Source organism: Musca vetustissima, unplaced genomic scaffold (genome assembly GCF_032173495.1).
Source record: "Musca vetustissima isolate MV318-11 ecotype Yass unplaced genomic scaffold, APGP_CSIRO_Mvet_v1 utg24253, whole genome shotgun sequence".
Lineage (NCBI taxonomy): Eukaryota > Metazoa > Arthropoda > Insecta > Diptera > Muscidae > Musca > Musca vetustissima.
The window spans coordinates 3,126-25,575 of NW_026888392.1; the positions used below are offsets into that span (position 1 = coordinate 3,126).

The window sequence follows — 22,450 nt, forward strand, 5'->3', positions numbered from 1 at the left end:
TTTTAGCCTTTCATTTCAATGATTGTTAAGTGGACATATAATTTATAATACAACATAGAATTATATGTACATATGTATGTGATGTGCACTTCCTTTATGATAAGCTAAAATCATACATCAGAAGAAGAAAAAAATATTGTAAGGGAAGCAATAAACAAATGTTTGTTGCTTCTTACTCAAAAAAAAAAAAAAAAAAAACATTAAAATTCGCACATAAAACAAATTCAGCTAAGCTGGATATATTCAAAAATAATATTTGGTATATTTACTTACTGCCTAGTTTTATTGAAATTTCTATAAATAACAACAATTGAGCTTTGCTGAATAAGGAAAACTCCCATCTGAAATATATTACAATAAATTAAGAGGTTTAAGAGCAAAGCTGAATATAATTTTTACACACTAAAATTGTTTCTAGAGGCCAAAAAATGAGCTGAATCTAAGAAATTTGAAAAATATCAAAAATGTATACACATTTCTTTTCAATTCAGCTAAGCTGAACTATTAAATCACATCACATAACCTATTGTAATGTCCTCCACAAACAATTTTAGGGCAATTATGTTATATTCAGCTTTGCTGAATTAGAAATACGTGCTCAAAAATTAGTAAAATGGATTAAAAAGTCTATATTTATTGATAAAAACATTATTTTGTGCCCATATCCGTATTACAATCACAGCTGAATTTTAAATTGAATCAAAATTTATAAAAAATATACAATTTTTTCCAAATTTTTTAAAATTCACACAGCTGAATTGCTAAATTATGTCACAAAACTATATTTGAAATGCTCTACAAATAATTTTGTGAAGTAAAATTTACAGTAAAATTCAGCTTTGCTAAATTGTAATAAATGACCATTAAATATAGTTATAAATGATTCTACTTATAATTTTCGTTTAAAATGTTATATTCAGTTCAGCTGAATTACAATATACAATCATAAACTAAATTTATAAAATATGCAACATATAATTTTCGGTATAAATGTGATATTCAGCGTTGCCGAATAAAAATAGTGGGAATTAATTTCTGATGCATATTACATAAAAATAAAGTATTTTAACTTCAGCTAAATAAATTCAGCTCAGCTGAATAACAATATGCAACCATTAAATGTCATATTCATCTATGCTGAACTTAAAAAAGTTTATAAATGTAGCTGACATTTTCAAAAGTAATAATTAAATTTAAAAAAAAAATCGTTGGAATTAATTTTTGATGCCTATTTCATAAAAAATAAATTATTTTCTCTTAAAATTGTTTTATTCAGCTTTGCTGAATTGCAATAAATGGCCATACATTAAATTTATAAATGATTCTACATATAATTTTCATTAGAAATGTCCTATTCAGCTTTGCTGAATTCCTCAATACGTTTCTAATATGCTGAATTGATTAAAACTGCTAAAATGAATGCTAAAAAAACATTACAATTTTTTTTCTGTGACATATTTATTAAAATAAATTACTTCAGCTTAGTTTGAATTCAACAAATACAAATATTTATTTAAATAGATGAAAATGATAAAATTTTACTTAGCTGAATTGCCTTAAACTGCCATAAATATCAAAATATCATTTATTAAAGGCCTTACACATAATTCTGGGTATAAATGTAATATTCAGCTTTGCTGAATTGGAAAAAATTGTCCAAAACTTAGTTGAAATTCATTTCATAAAAACGACACTATTTCAGCTATGCAAAATTCGAAAATTAAGAAAAAATATTAAAATATCCAAAAGTACACAATTCAGCTAAGCTGAATTTAAATTAATAACCAAAAAAAAAAAAAAATTAAACACCAACAGGTCTAATTATGATATTCAGCTTTGCTGAATTTGCCACAAGTTATTCGAACCTTTTCTTTTATTGTGTCAAAAATACATATGAAAATATTCCAAAAAATATACAATTCAGCTTAGCTGAATTCGAATAAATAACCCATAAATACATTTATAAGAGCTGCTACATTAAATTTCCGGTCTAATTTTGATATTCAGGTTTGCTGAATTGGTCACATGTTATACAAACCTTTAATTTTTTGTGTCAAAAATATTTGTGGTAATTTGAAATATATTCTAATAATGCATAATAGCTGCACACAGGCTATTTTTAAGACACAAACAGGAAAAGAAACAAAACAAAAAATATTAAAATTCGTTTAAAAACAACAATAACAAAAAACCCGCTTAAAACCTAACATGTTTTCTTCTCTGGTTCTTCTTCTTATTTTCAAAACCAATTAAAAATCATTGTAGTAAATTGCCATAGTTAGTTTTTTATTTTTATTGTTGCAAACTGAATTGTTTGTTAAATTGTGGTTGTCGTTCGGCTATTTATTATTTGTTTTTGTTTTTCTTTTTCTTATATTGGGTTAAATTGAAATGGATATGGACTTTGGACCACATCATATGTTGTGTGCTTTATATTTTGTTGTTGTTTTTTCATTTCATTCTATCTCTTTTTTATTTTTTTATATATTCCCACTCTTGACACAACAATCATCTGACAACAGAGTTATCGCTATAGCTGATGTTTGTACTGTGCCTCTCTGGCTCTCGCTCTCTCTCCCTGTGAGATTATCCCTCATTTTTTATTATTTTTTTTATTTCTATTAAAATCCGCCATAAATCTAATCTAGTTATTTTATGAATGAACAACACATAAATAAGGCGATTCCAAACAATAGGCAAGTGTGATGTATGTTTGCCTCGCAAACGTTAGGTTGTGAGTTCGAAACCTGTTCGGGGTAAAAGACGATTTTTCTCTTTCCCAAAATAGGTAATAGAAATGCTTGTTGTTCTTCTTTCTCATCATACAGGTGTGCACTTGAATTTCCGAATATTTGAAATTTTCTTTGTAATTGTGATTGAAGAAAGTTTTACAATATTCAGGTGCTAGAGTAACGGTTTTCAATTTGCAACTATTGGCTACGCTAACAATTACTAGTCGGTATACTAACGGAAACTATAAAATGAATAATATTTTGAAAACAATTATTTCAAGATATTTTTTCTAATTAAGATTTTTTTTAAATTCAGCTCAGCTGAATTGCAAAATATTTACAAATAAAAATGTTTTTAATTGAATTTGAAAATCTTTTTCACAATTCAGCAAAGCTGAATATAAAGGAAATTGAATAATTTTCCATAATATTCAATGCAATTCAGCTTAGCTGAATTACAAAAGTCTCATTGGGCCCGCTTTTTATTTGATGTAAAAATTTAAATATATAAATATTTTATTTTTTAATATATACAATTATCATAAATTCTGTAAATTTATCTTTGACTGTAAAGAAATTTATTAATATCCCTCAAAACTATGCAATTGAGCTTAGCTTAATTACCTAAAAATGCAATGTGGAGCACATTTAGGTGGTGTATAAGTTATTTGGTATCATAAATAATATATTCAGCTTTGCTGAATTTGAAAAAATGTATTCGGACATTAGTTGAAGATTTTAAAACTGCTAAAATAATTATTAAAACAATAATGGGATTTTTTTCTTGAGGTAATATAGATAGATTCAGCTTAGAATGCATCAAGAAGTGACCAAATATTAAAATATTTTATAATTTGGCAATTCAGCTTAGTTGATTTACAAAGATCACATTCAACCTGTTTTTAATTTGGCTTTAAAAACTATTTGAAGATATAAATATTTTATTCAGCTTTGCTAAATTCTGTTTTTATTGTCAATTTCATAAAATTTGTGAATTCCGGTTTGAACTGTAGGGATATTTTGTTAATATCGTTCATAACTATTCAATTCAGCTTGGTTGAATTACCGAAAAGTGCAATTTGAAGTCATTTTAGGTAGTCTATAGGTTTTTTTGGTGAGAAGAATCTTATATTCAGCTTTGCTGAATTTGAAAAAAAAATTAATTTCTTACATTAGCTGAAGTCTTAAAAATTCAAAAAAAAAAATTGATTTTTTTCTTGGATTCATATAGATAGATTCAGTTAAAAATAAGCAAAAAAGTGAAAAAATATTAAAATATTTCAAAATTATTCAATTCAGCTTAGCTGAATTACCAAAATCTCATTGAATCCGCTTTTTATTGGGCGTAAAGAATATTTGAAGATATAAATATGCTGAATTTTGTTTCTGATATTAGAAATTTCATACCAGTTTCCAAGAATTCCTCAACATTTGCTGAATTGTGTTAAAAATTTATTTTTCGCTTGAATTTAATTTCGAAAATGTGTTTTTTTTCCTTCTTAATCACATGTTTGCCATACCCCCCAATCGTGTGCCTGCTAATGAATGACTAGTTAAAAATATTTAATCTCAAATATTTCAAACGCCTGACATTTCAAATGGATAAGATTTAAAATTCTGTTAAAAAGAAAGGGGTTATAGAAAAAAAAAATATAAAAAATCAATTTATTGAAATTATAAATTTGAATTCTGCTGGCATTTTTTATTATTTATTTTAATTAAAAAAATTGATTTGGAAAAAAAATATGAATGTTTAATTATTAATAAAACTGGGTATACGGATTACGTCAACTGGTTTGTCTGGCTGGGAATATTGTTTTAATATATTTCAATTAAAATGGTTCGATGAGCTAATTGACCATTGTTGTGTTCTAATTTTTCTTTTTTCAAAATCAAAAAATGGGGTTCAGTTCTACTTGTTGAGATTTGCCATAACCAATTTATAACAACCTTCACACGTTGGTTATATTTTTTCTAAGTATTTGTTTGGAGCTTCCGACCAGCTATAACAAACAAATAACTTGTTTACATTTTGTTGTACTTATTTTAATGTTTTTTGTTGTGATTGTCTACCAGACAACAATGAAATTCTGTTCTGTTTAAGTGCTGCACTTTGTTTCATCAAAAACATTAGCGGGAATACAATCGCAAACAACCCTAAACTTGAGCAAAAAAAAAAAAAAAAAACTCATCGGAAATAACAATTCAGCTAATTAAAAGGAAGTTAGAACTTGTACAAAACAATAACATTTTTTTAAAACAATTTTTTTTTCGAATTATTGCACAAATGTTACCGATGTTATCAAAATATGAGATAACCACTATTGCAGTGGCGTAATAAATTGCCGATAGATTTTTTTACTACGTTTTACTATTTGCTGTATTTTTTTTGCACACACGTGCCACCTACATACTTCATTTATAATTATTAATGTATTTTTAATGTTCCTTTTATTCCTCTTTCGTTTTTTAATTACAGTTATGATATGGTCCATTTCGGCCATGCCAACTCTTTGCGACAAGCCAAAGCCCTTGGTGATAAAGTCATTGTTGGCATACACACCGATGAGGAGATTGCCAAACACAAAGGACCTCCAGTCTTTACCGAAGAGGAACGTGTCAAAATGGTCAAAGGCATCAAATGGGTGGATGAGGTCGTTTTGGGTGCACCCTATGTAACAACATTGGAGGTGCTTGATGAGCATAATTGTGATTTTTGTGTACATGGAGGTAAGGATATTTTTGAATATAAATTGAGAGAAACTGAAGTACTAATTTGATATCCTTTTTATTTTCCAGATGATATTACAATGACCGCTGAGGGTGTTGACACATATCATTTGGTAAAGAAGGCCAATAGATATAAGTAAGTATCCAAAAAACATACATTCAAAATAAAACTTTTAAGCTATATAAAGACCTAGGATCTCTATATAGCCCAATTGGTCTTTTTAAAGACCTACGGTTTCTACACTGGTGTTTATAAAGACCTAGGGTCTCTATACCGACCAATTGGTCTTTATAGAGACCTAAGGTCTCAATACCGACCAATTGGTCTTTATAAAGACCTTTGGTCTCTATACTGACCAATTGGTCTATATAAAGACCTTTGGTCTCTATACCGACCAATTGGTCTATATAAAGACCTTTGGTATATGTAAAGACCTTTGGCCTCTATACTGACCAATTTGTCTATATAAGGACCTACGGTCTCTATACTGACTAATTTGTCTATATATGGACCTACGGTCTCTATACCGAACAATTGGTTCTAAAAAGACCTACGGTCTCTATACCGACCAATTGATATTTATAAAGACATACGGTCTCTATACAGACCATTGGTATCTATACAGCCCAATTGGCCTATATGAAGACGTATTGCCATATATAAACCAATGGGTCTTTTTAAAAATCTGTGCTCTTCCAATTTTAAATTTAAAGTTAGTATTTAAAGCACTTTATATTTTCCATTAAAATTTCAATAATGCGTCCTTCGACTAATATTTATCGTTTTTTCAGGGAAGTTAAACGTACAGCTGGTGTTTCGACAACAGATTTAGTTGGCCGCATGTTATTATTAACTAAAAATCATTTCCATCAGGGTTCCGCCGAATATGCCATAGAAAAAGAAGGTATGTTTGTTTTTGTCTAACTATGTAGTTTGTGTGTGTGTGCGTTTTTAAGTAGAATATATTTGTTAGTAGTGAGTTGTAAGTATATATACATAATGCTTATATAGTTAATAGACTTTATTTAAAAACAAATTTTATTTTAAATAATATTTTTAAATACATTTTTACCCTACACTACCCAGTGGTAAAGAATGCAAAAGAAAAAGTTTACATTTATGGATCTGTTGTTAATCATTTCCAATAAAACTTAAACTTAAAAAACTTAAGCCTTAGGACTTCGAAATCCCTTTAAAACATTTCCTAAAAAAAGTATTGTCTATGATTTTATAGGCGTTTAAAAACAATTTTTTAAACCAAAAAACTACGCTTCTTAACTAGTTTTTATCGATGGCTATAATAAACACAGATTTCTTAAATAATTTTTTCGAGGGCGTATATTTTAAAAAATGTTTCATAATTGTATATTTATTTTATATTTCAAAAAAAAAAAAAAAAAAAATTATTAAAAAATTTATTTCCTTTAAGCGCTCATGATAGTACTTCAAAACAATTCTTTTAAGAATCCGCGTTTATGATAGCAGTTCAAACAAAATATTATAAAAAGCTATTGCTTATCAATAGGCCTCGAAAAAATCCACGCTTATCGATGGGTCTAGAAAAAAATATTAAAAAATCTACGCTTATGATAGCCTCCTAAATATGTTTTAAAATGTGTTTTTCAAAATTCCACATTTATATCACTTCCAAAATTCTATACTTATGTCTCTTAAGTCATTTAAAATATGTACGTACGAGTACTTCACCGAAAGTGGTGTAGGGTATCATATTTGATTACTTTTTTACTCTTTATTTTTATTATTCTTTTTTAGTACTTTAATTGTAAATATTTTTTTCATTTTTCTCGATTTATTTTATTTTACTATGAAATTGAATTTTTGACCACTTATGGTTGCCTTGTTATGAGATTTTTTTTTTAATTTCTTGCTCTTAATTATTTTCTTTAAATTAATTCAAATTTGTTTTAACTAAATTTTCTAATAATTCCAATTATACAATTTTATTGCATGCTGCCGTCCGTCTATATAAAAAACAAACTAAAATAAAATCTGTCTATTTCCCCAACGATAAACCACAAAAGTTTTAAGTATTTGTTTACGTTTATATTATGGATTAGGTTATTTTAAATTATATATATATATATATATATATAATTTCCTATTAATTTGTTTAGTATTATTTATTGTTATTGTAATATAAAGCTAGTGTTATGTTCTTCTTATATTAATTTCTTCGTTTAAAATAGTTTGTTATTGTTTATACTACATCTTTTCTCTATTTTTGCCATGACAAAAAAAAAAAAATAACAATTAACTATTTATGTTTTTCTTCTTTTCTTTTTTATTCTATGTCTCTTAATCCCCACTTAACCCACCACCCTACCACCACCAAACCAACTTCCTAATACCACTTAACTATTTCTCTTCCTTAATCTCTAAACTAAAATTCCTAAAATTTAACCTCAAAACTCTCTTTGCTTTATCCTAATGTCAACAAAACAAAATCCTAAAATGTGTGTATATATTTATCTAAAAAAATAATGCCATATTATGTCACCTAATATGTCTTTAAAACAAAACTTGCACAATTGTATTTTATATATTGTAACCAAAAAAATATCAATGCCTAAAATTATGCTTTAAAAATACAAATCATTTTCACTCTCTTTTGATCTCTGGTGTCTTGGTTGTATTTTATAAATGTCTCTTGATTTAACTTCTTTGTATTTTCTTTTACAATTATTTTTTTATTTACTTAAAATCATTATAATTTAATTGAAAAACAAAATCAATCACCAAAAAAAAATCCTATAGACAGAGTTTTATTTGACAATGTCGTAAATAAAACAATACCAAAATGTAAATTACTATTATCAGGTTCATCGAATATGGGTCAAGATTCATCCGCTAAATCACCATGGACCGGTTGCAGCCAGTTCCTGCCTACCACACAAAAGATAATCCAATTCAGTGATGGCAAAGCTCCCAAGCCAGGTGATAAAATTGTAAGTATTCTATCAAAATAATTGAAAAGAAAATTGTTAATTAATTTCGTTTTGTTTACAAGGTCTATGTTGCCGGTGCCTTCGATTTGTTCCACGTTGGCCATTTGGACTTTTTGGAAAAGGCCAAGGAATTGGGTGATTATTTGATTGTTGGCCTGCACACAGATCCGGTTGTGAATTCCTACAAGGGTAGCAATTATCCCATTATGAATCTACATGAACGTGTTTTGAGCGTTCTAGCCTGCAAAGTAAGAGAGCAACTACAAATTCGAAATATATATTTTTTAAATCCTCGGAAAAAATATTTTGAAAACCCACGTAAAATATAGCCCTCGAAAAAATTATTTTCAAAATCCACGTTTAAGATATCCCTCAAAAAATTATTTTCAAATTCCACGATTAAGATATCCCTCGAAAAAATTATTTTCCAAATCCAGGCTTATTATTACCCTTGAAATTTTTTTTTTCAAAATCCAGGCCTTGAAAAAAATTATTTTCTAAATCCAGGCTTATTATAGCCTTCGAAAAAAATTATGTCAAAAATCCAAGCTAATGATAGCCCTCGAAAAATTTTTGTTAAAAATCCACGTTTATGATTACCCCCGAAAAAAAATTATTTCAAAAATACCAATTTTGATGGCCCCAAAAACAAATTATTTTGAAATCCACGCTTATGATAGCCTGGAAAAAAATTATTTTAAAAATCCACGTTAAGTTGGTTGATCCACGTTTTATGTTGGCCCTTCAAAATATTTTTTTTAATCCACGTTTATGTTGGCTCTTCAAAATAATTATTTTAAAAATCCACGCTTACGATAACACAGGAAATTTTTTTTTTAAATCTGCGCTTATGATAGCACTATTTTTTTTTTAAATCCACGCTTATAATAGTCCTAAAAGAATTTATGTAAAAAATTCACGCTTTTGATAGTCATAGAAAAACATATTTTAAAAATCCAGGTGTAATATAGCCCTCGTTATTTTAAAAATCAAAAACAATAAAAATCTATTTTACTAATCTATTAATTTGTATTTCTTTCTCCTCCTTTCAGTATGTCAATGAAGTTGTTATTGGCGCTCCCTACTGTGTCACCGAAGATCTCTTGGATCATTTCAAAGTTGATGTGGTGTGTCACGGCCAGACTCCCATTGCTCTGGAGGATGGTAAAATCGATCCCTATGCCATACCAAAGACACGAGGCATTTTCTGCCTAATCGACTCGAAGAACACAATGACCACGGAGCGTATTGTGGAACGTATCATTTCACATCGTTTGGAATACGAGAGACGCAACAAGGCCAAAGAGAAGAAGGAAGTTGAGGCCTTTGAGGCGCTGCAACGTTCCAAGCTGACACAAAAGGCTGGCTAATAATCTAGATGATGATGACCCAGCTCAGCTTATGAAATTGAGGACAATGAAGCCAAACACAAAATCTCTTACAAATTACAACTAGTAATAATTATTGCTCTTATTCTTACAACTATTACTACTACTACACTTCCCAGAAAGAAACTACAACAAACAAATTCTTTAAAATCGAAATGCTACACCTGCCACCTGCGCCTGAATGAAAAAGAAACCATGTCTAGTTTTATGCTAGAGAAACAACAGGAGTCTTTTTCGATACTCCATATTTCAAAAACCCACATTTTGGAGAAGAGAATTTCATGGAATTTTTTTTAAATTATTTTTTAAGTTTTATTTTTATTATTTGTTTAATTATATAGATTTTTTATTTAGATTTGGGTTTATTACTTTATTTACTTGTTACTTCATATTTTTTGTTTAATTTTGCAATAGTAGTTATTATTTTTTAGAATGCAACAAAAAGAAAAAATCGATGCGATATATTTTTATTTTTTAAATATCGCATGCTATATAATTATTATTGGAATATTGCATGCAATATATTTTTTATTTATTTTTTTTCTAAATTTATTTTTTTTTTTCAAAATTTCTTTATTTTGTTAAATACTCTTTATTTAAAAAGAGTTTATTGTGAAACAATACTGTCGAAACAAACAGAAATTAGACACATTTTTGTGTCTCCATATATGATATATACACACACTGTAATAAAAACAAAATATATATTTTTAGTTAGAAATTTTAGATTTATATAAGCGTCTCTCCTGTCTGTATAAGATTATATCGTGTTCTAACTAAATTATATATAGCATGTGATGTTTGTTATGTATTTGGTTCCGAAGAGAAAACAAATTTCGAAATCATTAAAAATTAAATTCTATGTATCAAAAATCGTAAATATTTATAGAGGAGGAATAATTTAAATAATCTCCAGTTTAGCTTTTTTCTCTCTTTCTATTCCTCTATACAAAAAATACAGTGGAAAAGGAAATCTCTAATATTGGAATAAAAAATAATCATCTATGTATTGTCCAATGTTGAGTTAACTAGCCACTATATATTTTTTGTCTCTTTCTCTATGCCTTTGCCTGCTTTAAAATAAATTGAAAAAAATTATGCAAAATGTTTGTCCAACAATTATTCGTTCTACTACTTAAAAAATAGCTACAACCAATTATTAATCGGTAAATGATAACCAATATATAATTTTAATTGATTATTAATTTAATATATATGAAAAAATAAACTATTATTTTATTATTATTTTTATTTTTTAATGTTACAACATATCTTGCTTTGTTATTAGACATAAATAAAACAAGAAGAAGAAAAGGAAATATATTTGTAATTATTTTACATTAGAGTGATTATATTTTATAATTTAATTTATTATATATATATGTGTTAATAAATAAAAAAAAATTGTCATATATATTTAATTGTCTTGTGTGCCACCTCTTGGGCTTCAGTAATAAGTTTATGGGCAGTAGAGCTCCGATGGAAAAATGAATAATGTGTGTCGTAAGGTGTTTGCTGGCAGCAGGGACACCTATTTAGAATTCCTGGGCAATGCGCTCTCGGTACGAATTGATAACATTGTTATACCCGTATCTTAGTTGTGACAAAATCGAACGGGTTTGCCTACGAATAAGCGTCTCACTGTCTGAAATTACATGAGGATGTTGGAGTAGGACTTTGTGGCTTATGTAACCATTTATGGCCTTCGTGTCGAATGTGGATCAGCCATAACTGTGTGATGGTTGGAACGACAATGCGCTCTCGATACGAATTGATAACATTGTTATACCCGTATCTTAGTTGTGACATAATCGAACGGGTTTACCTACGAATAAGCCTCTCACTGTCTGAAATTACAAGAGGATTTTGGAGTAGGACTTTGTGGCTTATGTAGCCATTTATGGCCTTCGTGTCGAATGTGGATCAGCCATAACTGTGTGATGGTTGGAACGACACGGCAGATAGCATGGAAGCAGGAACTGTTTAGTCAACAACACATTATGTCGCTGGTCTCCTCATGTATGTGATCGACGCTCGTCATCTGGATACACACAGTTGCAATTCGGAGTGCATTATTTTGAGTAGTTTGCATAGATCTTCATTGTGTGTTGCTAAGGAAAGAAGTCCAGACCGGGACAGCATAATTAAAGATGGAACGATCGATTCCTAGCTTTCATAATATGGTTGACGTAGTTGGAGTACTAAGATAAATAAAGGAGGTAATCACCACAGCGATTCTTGGATTATGGATGCAGGGTATACGCTTTCCTTCGATGGGTATTCAGGTTATAAATTGACATCTCGCGTCCAAGAAGTGAAAGGTGACTTTGCAGTGGATAATATTAGATTAGACGAACGAAAAAACGGCGTACGACACCACTGAAACATTTGGGGGGAGTTACGCAAGATACATATTCAACAAAATGCGGTACTCCTATTTTGATTTTGCGATATTTGGATTTTTGGCCAAGGAATTCAACGAAGGCTTGATATTACTTGGAAGGGTGGAATTTGTGATGTCGGATATCAGCTCGAAATGATCGACCGTATCGAACGCCTTGGACAGATCTTAGGCTGCCACAATGGTCGTGTCTCATTGAGGCCATTCGCAATCATGAAATGTTTATTTCCCTGAATCCATGTTGGTGGGTAGCAAGAACGAAATGCTGTTTCGGGGACGGAAGCAATACGGACTCTAAAACATTGACTACTGGTTAAACAAGGGAAAACGGGCGGTAGGATTCCCCATTTATCTGGTTTTAGAATTGAAATAATCGGGGAAACAAATATCATCAGTGTCATCGATAATTCGAGATCTACCAAGTGTCTCATCGTTAATTCGGGAATTTTGGTTAGATAACCCAGCCCTATTGCAACAAACTTCTGTAACATTAACATGGAAATGCCGTCTGGACCAAGCGCTTTGAATGGCTGGGAGATGATTGCCTCTACCTCGCTAAATGTGAATAATAGGTCTTGTACTCACGCTAGTAGCAGTACTACCGGATGGAAAGCTAGACTGAGTGCTAGTTGAAGTACTGGAAGGGCTCAATTGGATTCTAGCGGATATTGCTGGATTATTAATGTAGCAATCGGAATTCCAATTGCTGTATGAACGCAGGATGGTATATCTTCTCATATGACACCGGTTACTACAGCCAATGCACCTTAAAGATGTTACGTTTTTCCGTATAATTTCCCCGCAAACCGAACAGTTCCACTGGGAGTTCTGGGTAGATTGCTGAGAAGGAATGGTTTCGAAACGATGGGAGGGATGGTTTCGAAACGATGGGAGATCATCACGAATTTGATCATTTCTCATCGTCGGGGAAGACGATGAGAAGGGGTATCATATGGTAGGTGGCGCCCGACAAGGTACAATGTATGTAAATTTAGAAATTTTAAATAAAATATCTAGGTCTAAATATAGGCTGTAAAGTTGTATTACCACTTTGCCATTTTTTACAAATTATTCAACCACGCAAAAAAAAAACTTTAAAATCATACAATACTCAGAATTATATAACGTGTTAACGACATGTTTTTAATTAACCCCATTGGCTGCCAATAAATAAAAGAGAAACAGACACACAAAAACTGTCGCAAAATTATTATTATGTTAACTATATTAAAAAAATTGTTGTCACCAAAATATGCGGAAGTTTTTTTGTTTGCAAAACAAAATTATATAGTAGATACTTCTTATATGAAATGGAAAATGAAAAACAAATAAAAACCACAAAGTGAATCCATTAAACTTCCGTTTACCAAACATAAAAAGCCGACTCCACCATATAGTAAACGAACCATTGACCCATCCCCAAAACGAATCAATTTCAAACAGACCATCTGTGACAAAAAATCTTCTTCTAATGATTGGTCATTAATTGAGGAAAATCAAATGTTTTTTAAGAATAATTATTTATTTTGGTCTATGTCCATAATAATTGGATTCAAAATTACATAGGCAAATTAATTTGATAACATGAAAAATTGTTTGAGGTCTCTAACCTCAATTATCAAAGCATAGCATAATTTCCAAAAATAAATATATAAAATCATTTAACAGTTATTTTTGAAAAATATAGAGGAAGAAAAAAAAAACAAATTTTGTTCAAATGGCCAGAAAATTGTTATTGCATTATTAGATGGTTAAACGGTGGTGCATTTATTTTATTACAAAATTGATTTCCCATAGTATTGAGAATCCTATACCCCTCTCCCCATCTGCCCAATGAAAGTAAAATTTGTGTGTGTGTTTCGAGTGAAATTAACCGCCTGACTTACTATCTAACTAATATTCTACCATTAAAGAACGGTAAATTGCGTTTTGACGTCTATAGTAGTAATAATAATACCATTTTGATTTCGAAATAATAAACCGTACAATGATGACATAAAAACATTTTCAGATAAGACACTGCAGCAGCATGCTCACAACCATCAGCAGTTTGATGAATGGTATGTTCTGGGGTTTTCTATGTACGATCTGACATTTTGCAGTTATTCAAAGGAAGAGGAAAGTATTCATATTTAAAAACGTCGTTTATATCCTCCATCATGTGGTGTACATTCAATATTTCGCAAAAAGGTCGGGAATTTCTTATGCAAATTATCTGGATGTTTATTTGAAAATTAAATCTCTAAATAGGTTGGAAAACTGGGTTATGGGAGCCAATCAAAAGGGCTATAATTCTTATTATTCAGGATTATTCCAAAAACACACAATGCTAAATGACAATTCACTTCATTAGGGAAAATGCGTCCACAATCTTCAAAATACCGAAAATCGGGCCGAACTAAAAAGTGCTAAAAAGTAGATCAATTCCATTGAGAGACGTGACCAAAGTCCCAAAAATACCTAAATCTGGGATGTACTCAATGGAACTAACTAACAAATATTGGAAGCAATTGTCTGAGGATAAAAAACAATAGCAATTTTGAGTAAAGTGAATTATTAGAGATTTTCTGTTTCCGATTAATTGATTCGGAAAAGCGTGTGTCGTTAAAAGTAAATCAGAATGGTGTTAGACCTAGATTTTACCGGAGAGTCCTGTTGAAAAGACTTGATGAACTGGAGAGGAAGTACAGGCGATTTAATCTAGAGACCCAGAAGTTAAATATTATTAAAGACGAGTTGGAGGAACAAAAACAATTTGCATCCGAAATTAATGAAAGAAATTAAATTCGGAACTAGAGCGGATTACTCGAATGTGTGGATGGCTTCAAGGGGGATATTCTGGAATTATATTTACAATCTTTGCCTAGAACTTCAAAATGTATGATTTTGCATTGGAGGAAAACTACAATGAAGACGATTATTTAATTAGCCGATATGACGGCGACCCACATGATTTGTCTGTATGTTTAAAAACGTATCACTAAATGTAATGGAGTTTTTGAAGACGTCGGATATGAAGATCACACTATTACGTACAGAAGATTCAGATATTGAGTTTTCTGTAGATATACTCTTCAAATTAAATAGAATGTTCCAAATATACTCCGATATAATAAAGGTAATACAAGCCCTCACTGTAGAGGAAATTTATTTACAAACGGCAAATATGGTGACAAATATGCTGTTTAGTTAAAATTTCGTGGTAGGAAGACCTTTGGAGGAAACGTATTAATTAGAACAAATGTCTATGAAAAGCAGAAGAAAAATGAAGATGGTTTCCACATATATAAAGATATTGCAGAAGAAACCAAGGTGGAAGAAGATATTTTTTATGGGGAAAACCAGGCATCACAAAAGTAAGTAACGATAACGACGGTAAGCACAAATTTGCCTTTTAATTGTAGAGAGACTGTCACGGTAAGTAGGAGCGTGCAAAAGACTAGGATAACGTCGTACAGTAGATATCGGATATAAGAATCTTCAAAAAGAGATTTCTTTCTTATATGCGTTGTTTTCTTATATGGAATTATCAGATTTAAGAAAGTCGTTTAAGAGTGCATACGCATGTAAGAAATTTATTTCTTATACGAATATATTTTCTTAAAGTAAAATGTTTAAATGAAAAACATGTTTTATTGAACAATATTTTATTAAATAAAACAATTCAGTATATAAAAATACCAAGTTACGAAATTGGCAAGAACAAATTCAGTATCTTAAAAACTAAAAATTTAAATAAACAAAAATAACAAAATTAAAATCAGTTAATAGTTTGACTAATAGCCTAGACAGACGACAGCCTTAATTTGCATTAACAGCCTTAATTCAAATTAACTTGCACATTATCCTCATTTTTTGTGTGTTTTTAATGCACAAAATCAAACTGATTTTATACTGAATTAGGTAATTTCAATATGGCAATGCTGTCGAAAATTAATTTTTTTTGTCAAAGTTATTTCTATTTATGAAAATAAAAATAAGAAATGATGGCAAATTTCAAACCATCTTTCTTAAATTGGGAGCTGTTTTGCTAAGATCATAGTTGCTATTCCTCCTTTATGTCATGTATCTACTTCCTAAAGATGTAATCCTGAAAAATATCGAAACAAATGTAAAAAAATTCATCCTACACACGTAAATGCAGAAATTCGATTTTTTATTTTTGAGATTTTAAATGGGCTGGTAAAAGACTACCAATGCTTGTTATGGTTTGATGGCGGGCATCACTCATCACTGGAACATCGGAATTGTTGTGATGGCGAAAATAAAACACAGATACAATTTATCTTAGACAGAAGAGATCTTTATTTCACGGAGGTTATAACGAGAAGGAGGAAGTAGTGGATGTAAAAGAGGAACATAAAAATACAGTGTAGCATTTCTCGCATATCAGAAAATGCAACCTTCAGGATATCTCAACAGTATTGCCAGATTTTCATATCAACACCTCCACTAAAAGCTGGCTATACTAAAAATAGACCCAACATATTGGCACACCTCACATGCTTGTCCTTTGTTAGAGGCTTCGTTGAGAAATCTGCAACCATATTTTCTGACGTTTCGTATTGAAGAACAATATATCCATCATCGATCTTGTCTCGTATAAAATGATGACGCACGTCTATATGTTTAGTGCGCCCATGATAAGCTTCTGTATTTGCTAAATTTATAGCACTTTTATTGTCGCAGTGCAACAGCACCGTATCTTTACAAAGATGACCAAAAAATTGTTTTTGCAACTGCCGAAGCCATTCTGCTTCTTGCACTGCTGCAGACATCGCCATGTACTCAGCTTCTGTAGTTGATAAGGCCACTGTGGCTTGCCTCTTACTATTCCAACTAATTGGACCTTGCTGCATAAAAACAAATCCAGTGCATGATCGTCTATCTGATATATCCCCTGCATAATCAGCGTTACAAAAACCGCTTATCTGAAGACCATTATCATTTTTCTTATAAACCAATGTAGCATTTTTGGTCTCTTTCAAATATCTGAAAACTCTTTTCACGGCTGACCAGTGTGTTTTATCAAAGGAATCATTAAATTTACTCAAATAGTTGACGGAATATGCCAGGTCAGGTCGAGATCCTTGCACCAAGTAGAGTAAACATCCTATGGCCTCTTGGTAAGGTAAATTGTCTGGATTTCTTGATCCAGCCTCTTCAATTTTACATTTACATCAAACGGTGTGGAAATTGGCTTGCACTCTTCCATGTTAAAACGACGTAAAAACTCATTGGCATGCATGGTCTGGTCAACATATATTTCACCTTTCTCTCTATTTCTGGTTATATGTAAACCAACACAATTCTTTGCTACACCCAAATCTTTCATACTCAACGATCTCTGCAGCTCTTTCTTCACTGCCTTCATAAACTCATCATTATTGGAGAAAATCAATATGTCATCGACATATATAGATATAAAAAATATTTTGGTGCCACTTATATTATAATAAATACATGGGTCCATCTCCGATTGCTGCAAATTCAAGCTTTTCAAAACTGCGTCTAACTTTTTGTTCCATTGGCGACTTGCTTGTTTAAGCCCATATATTGCCTTGTTGAGTTTGCAGACCTTGCCTTTAAAATCGCCCTTAATACCCTCCGGTGGCTCCATAAATATTTTTCATCTAAGTCTCCTTGAAGAAAGGCTGTAACCGCATCCATTTGTTCAATGTCTAGGTTAAACTGTGTTGCAATTGACAACAGGTAGCGTATAGATGTGTAGCGCACCACAGGCGAATAAATTTCCTGGAAATCAATCCCTGGCTTTTGAGAGTATCCCTTTATGACCAATCTTGCTTTAAATTTGATCACATTTCCACAATCATCACGCTTTCTTTTGAACACCCATTTATTTTTAATTGGCTTCACTCCTTGCGGCAAGTCCATTAACGTCCATGTATTGTTCTGCATTAAAGACTGGTACTCACTTTTCATTGCTTGTCTCCACTGTTTGGCATCAACGTCTTTAAATGCATCATGTATTGTAAATGGATCTTCAACACCACCAACCTCCACTGCATACATATAATAATCACTCATATTAATTGGTTTTGGTGTTCGTGAGGAACGTCTAACAGTTTCATCACTATTTTGTTGATTTACCAGTTGAACATCTGTATCATCACTGGTAATCGTCTCATCTGACTCGACAAAATCTTGCCAAACGTCATCATCAACGTTGCCATCGCCAAAAGTCCCATCACTAATTGTGCCATCACCAACAGTACCATCATCAACAGTGCCATCACCAACCGCAGCTGAGTGTTTCTCTTTATAAAAACAATAATTATCTTCCGCAGCCTTTAATTTATCTCGCCAGAATTCATTTTCTAAAAACACTACATCACGACTTTTGACGAGAATGAGAGTATTGGGATCAAGTAGACGGTAACCTTTTGTCTCTTCGCAGTAGCCAGTAAAGATTAATTCTTTGGATTTTGCATCCCATTTTCGTCTTTTTTCTTTCGGCACATACGCCATAGCTCGACATCCAAATGTTCGAAGATGTGACAAATCAACTTTATTACCGGTCCAGAGTTCTTGGGGTATATTTTTTGCAATAGCGGCAGAAACGGAGCGATTAATGACATGAACGGCATTTGCAACAGCCTCGGCCCAAAACTTCTTCGGCAAACCAGAATGAAATAACATACAGCGCGCTTTTTCGACTATTGTGCGATTTGCTCTTTCAGCCACGCCGTTTTGCTGTGGACTGTACGGTACGGTGGTTTTATGTTGTATGCCATATCTTTTTAATACTTCTGAGAGCTGTTTGTTGCAATATTCAGTGCCGTTGTCCGTACGTAAACATTTAATTCGTTTGCCAGTTTCATTTTCCACTCTGGCTTTAAACTGCTCAAACAATGCTGCTACCTCCGTTTTTGCCTTCAAAAAATATACAAATACTTTACGTGTATAATCATCAAGAAAACACAAAAAATACTTAGCTCCATTTATCAACGATTCCTCCATCGGGCCACACAGGTCCGAATGTATGAGCTCAAGCATATCAGATGTACGGGTATTTGATGGTCTATATGGCTTCCGAGACATCTTGCCTTTAAGACATGACACACAATTCTCATTGGGCGACATTTTAAACTGAATTCCATTTACAAGCTCCTTGGTCTTGTTCATGTCTGCATAATTCAGATGACCCATTCTAGAATGCCATTTAAACATGTTATTCTCAAGTGTGGCAGTGGCTATCACTTTTCTGCGTCTTTTTATCAAACACTTGTCATTCTGGAACTGAACTGTATAACCTCTGCTTATAATTTGGCTAACTGATAGCAGGTTCACTGACAGATTCGGTACATAAAGGACGTCGTAAAAAGTTATGTCCATCTTTTTCCCATTCACAAAGAGTTTGAACTTTATGTCACCAATACCTTCAACAGACAGTTTCTCTTTGTTGGCCACGAAAATTTCCTTCACACTAGATTGCCGAATATCACTGAACCACTCTTTCCGCATACACATGTGCAAACTCGCTCCAGAATCAATGAACCACTCTTTGTCATTGGTTGCTTTGGCCACATACACTGTGCAAAAACCACTCTCCTTTTTGTCTGGTTGTTTCTTACTGTGACAATCCGCTGCAATGTGACCAATGCGGTTACAAATAAAACATCGCATTCTTTTCTTTTGTTGCTTCTTCTTCCTTGTAAAAAACGCCGCATCACCGCTCTCGTTGGCCTTTTTAACATCTTGAAGTAGTTTGGTCTTGATGGAGTCGCAAGTAATTTTAACGCCGGAACTTTCGATACCCATTATCATCGGTGCGTACTCCTCAGGCAGCCCTGCTAAAAGTAGTGTTCCTATCCATTCATCACTCACGGGCATGTCAACTTCTTTCAACTTATGCGCCGTAGATACGATTTGACTTACGTACTCCTCAACACTTTCGCATGTTGCAAAATTTGTTGTAATGAGCTGACGCAACAGCCCAACTCTACGCGTAAGTCCAGAATCTTGGAAGGCAGACTTCAGCTTGTCCCATACCTCTTTTGATCCTCAATATGAACATAGTTCACCTTGTCCACCAACAAAATGATTTTTGTTTTCGCCTTCATATCCACTTTTGGATTTAAACCAGTTGCCGGGTAGCTACCTTGGCCGGTTTCCCACAATTCTTCATGCTGTAGCAGATTTTTTACAGCGAACGCCCACGTTGTGTAGTTTTCTCTCCCGAGCAACTTTTCAATCACGAAATTCGTTGAAGCCGACATTATTTTTTAAACAAACTTTCTTCTCAACAATGTGCAGTCTAAGATAACTTGATCTCACAGAATCTGGGCCCATAACCTGTTGTGATGGCGAAAATAAAACACAGATACAATTTATCTTAGACAGAAGAGATCTTTATTTCACGGAGGTTATAACGAGAAGGAGGAAGTAGTGGATGTAAAAGTGGAACATAAAAATACAGTGTTGCATTTCTCGCATATCAGAAAATGCAACCTTCAGGATATCTCAACAGTATTGCCAGATTTTCATATCAACAGGAATCCGAAAATTCCAACGGTGTTAGAAAGAGTACATGTCTGGTTCTCGTATGAACTAGGATTATTAACTTCCCACAACAATTAACAAAATGGCGGAACTTTGAAATTTTTTTTTGGAAAATCGCCTATTTTTGACCACAAACTAAGTTAAAAAATAAGGAAGATCTTCGCCGATTGGCTTTATCCTAGTTCATACGATAGCTATACACTCACAGAGAAACGTCCCAATATTTGAAATCGATTGGGTTATTAGTTTTTGAGTTATCGTGCCCGCCATATTGATTCGAGAAAAAGTTTGAGTCACTCTTGCCGTCACTTGATGCTGATACCATAAATCGACTATATCCTCAAGAGTTCTTGAGATTTTCACTTGAAATTTTGTGCATTCTTGAATTAGTGTAGATTCGAAAAACTAAATAAATTTTTTTGACACTTAGAATGGGGGGTCCCCTTATTAAGGCTGTCGTCTGTCTGTGGTAGAACAATATTTAAACATATTCAGTGGGGCCAACAATCTTAAATAGTTTCTTATGTGAAACAATCTTAAATATTTTCTTTGGTGTTTGACAAACATTTCATATATCAGTGTTTTTCATATTCGTATTTTTTTCATATGAAGTAATTTTTACACTGAAAAGATTTAAAAAGGCTCGGTGTTTTTGATAATCTTTCTTATATCCGATTTTTTCTTATATGAGATGTGCTTATATCCGATATCTACTGTATAATGGAAATGAGAAGAAAGCTGTGTTTGAAGCGGAAGCAATTGAAGCTGAAACAACTGAGTCTGAATCAGAGAAATCCAAGGAAGAGAGAGCTGTATGTAGAAATCCATGTAATTTTGAAGAACTAATAGGAGATGCATAAAGGAGTGTCCCTTCTGCCAATTTCCGAGTAATAAAAATATTTGATATCGTTTATAACGGCATATTGCTTATAGCGACCAATTTCACCAGACCTTTGAGCGTCGTTATAAGCGATTTTGACTGCATTACTTAATAGGTATGTTAAAATAATTCTACTCACATTGCTATAGATTTTTATAAGAATGTATGATATTTAAGAAACCACCACAAAGGTCAATCTATTTAAAATGAAATGAATGTTATATTTGTCATTCCTTTGCGAATGGTCAGTATGTTGAAAATGTTTGGAACAAAAATTCAATTTGTCAGCTTTTAAAAACGAGACCGATGTTGATAATTTTGGAATATTTGCTAGCTATGGATAATTTAAATACTGGGCATGAATGTATATAACATATTTATATAATCAAATAAATGTGGAAATACCCAGTAGTTCGAGTAACTGGTTATGGACTAGTTATTTTACTAATTACCTGTAACTAATACTAGTTACCACATCATGCCCTAGACTGGTGAATTTAACATGGGTATGTCATTGGGGAAGTCAATTGTCCCCTACCTGCATTACCAGTAACCAGTCATTTGGATAGATACCATTGTTAAGTATTATTCCTAGTTACAAATATATAGCAAATTGGCTATTATAACAGTTTGGAAAAATGAAAATATAAATGTTATACGGAATATGTATTTTTTATTTATTTCATAATGTATATTGTACATAGTTTATGATTTCTTTAATCTTATCAGAATTTTTACGCCGCCATATTGACATTTGCATTTCATTTGTCTCTTGGCCGCTTTTAACATCCAATCTCTACGATATATTGAAGCATCTGAAACAAAATAT

At 31.8% G+C, this 22,450-nt stretch overlaps 1 protein-coding gene across 1 annotated transcript; it reads left to right on the plus strand.

Moving 5' to 3' along the window:
- Window positions 1-5,200: 5,200 nt before the first annotated feature.
- On the plus strand, window positions 5,201-9,818 carry LOC133336228 (ethanolamine-phosphate cytidylyltransferase; the record flags this gene model as incomplete). The annotated part of the gene is made up of 6 exons (XM_061544511.1): window positions 5,201-5,462; window positions 5,532-5,598; window positions 6,255-6,367; window positions 8,302-8,429; window positions 8,492-8,677; window positions 9,482-9,818. Coding segments are annotated over 6 exons (1,074 nt in total), but the record flags the coding sequence as incomplete, so codon positions are not given.
- Window positions 9,819-22,450: the final 12,632 nt, after the last annotated feature.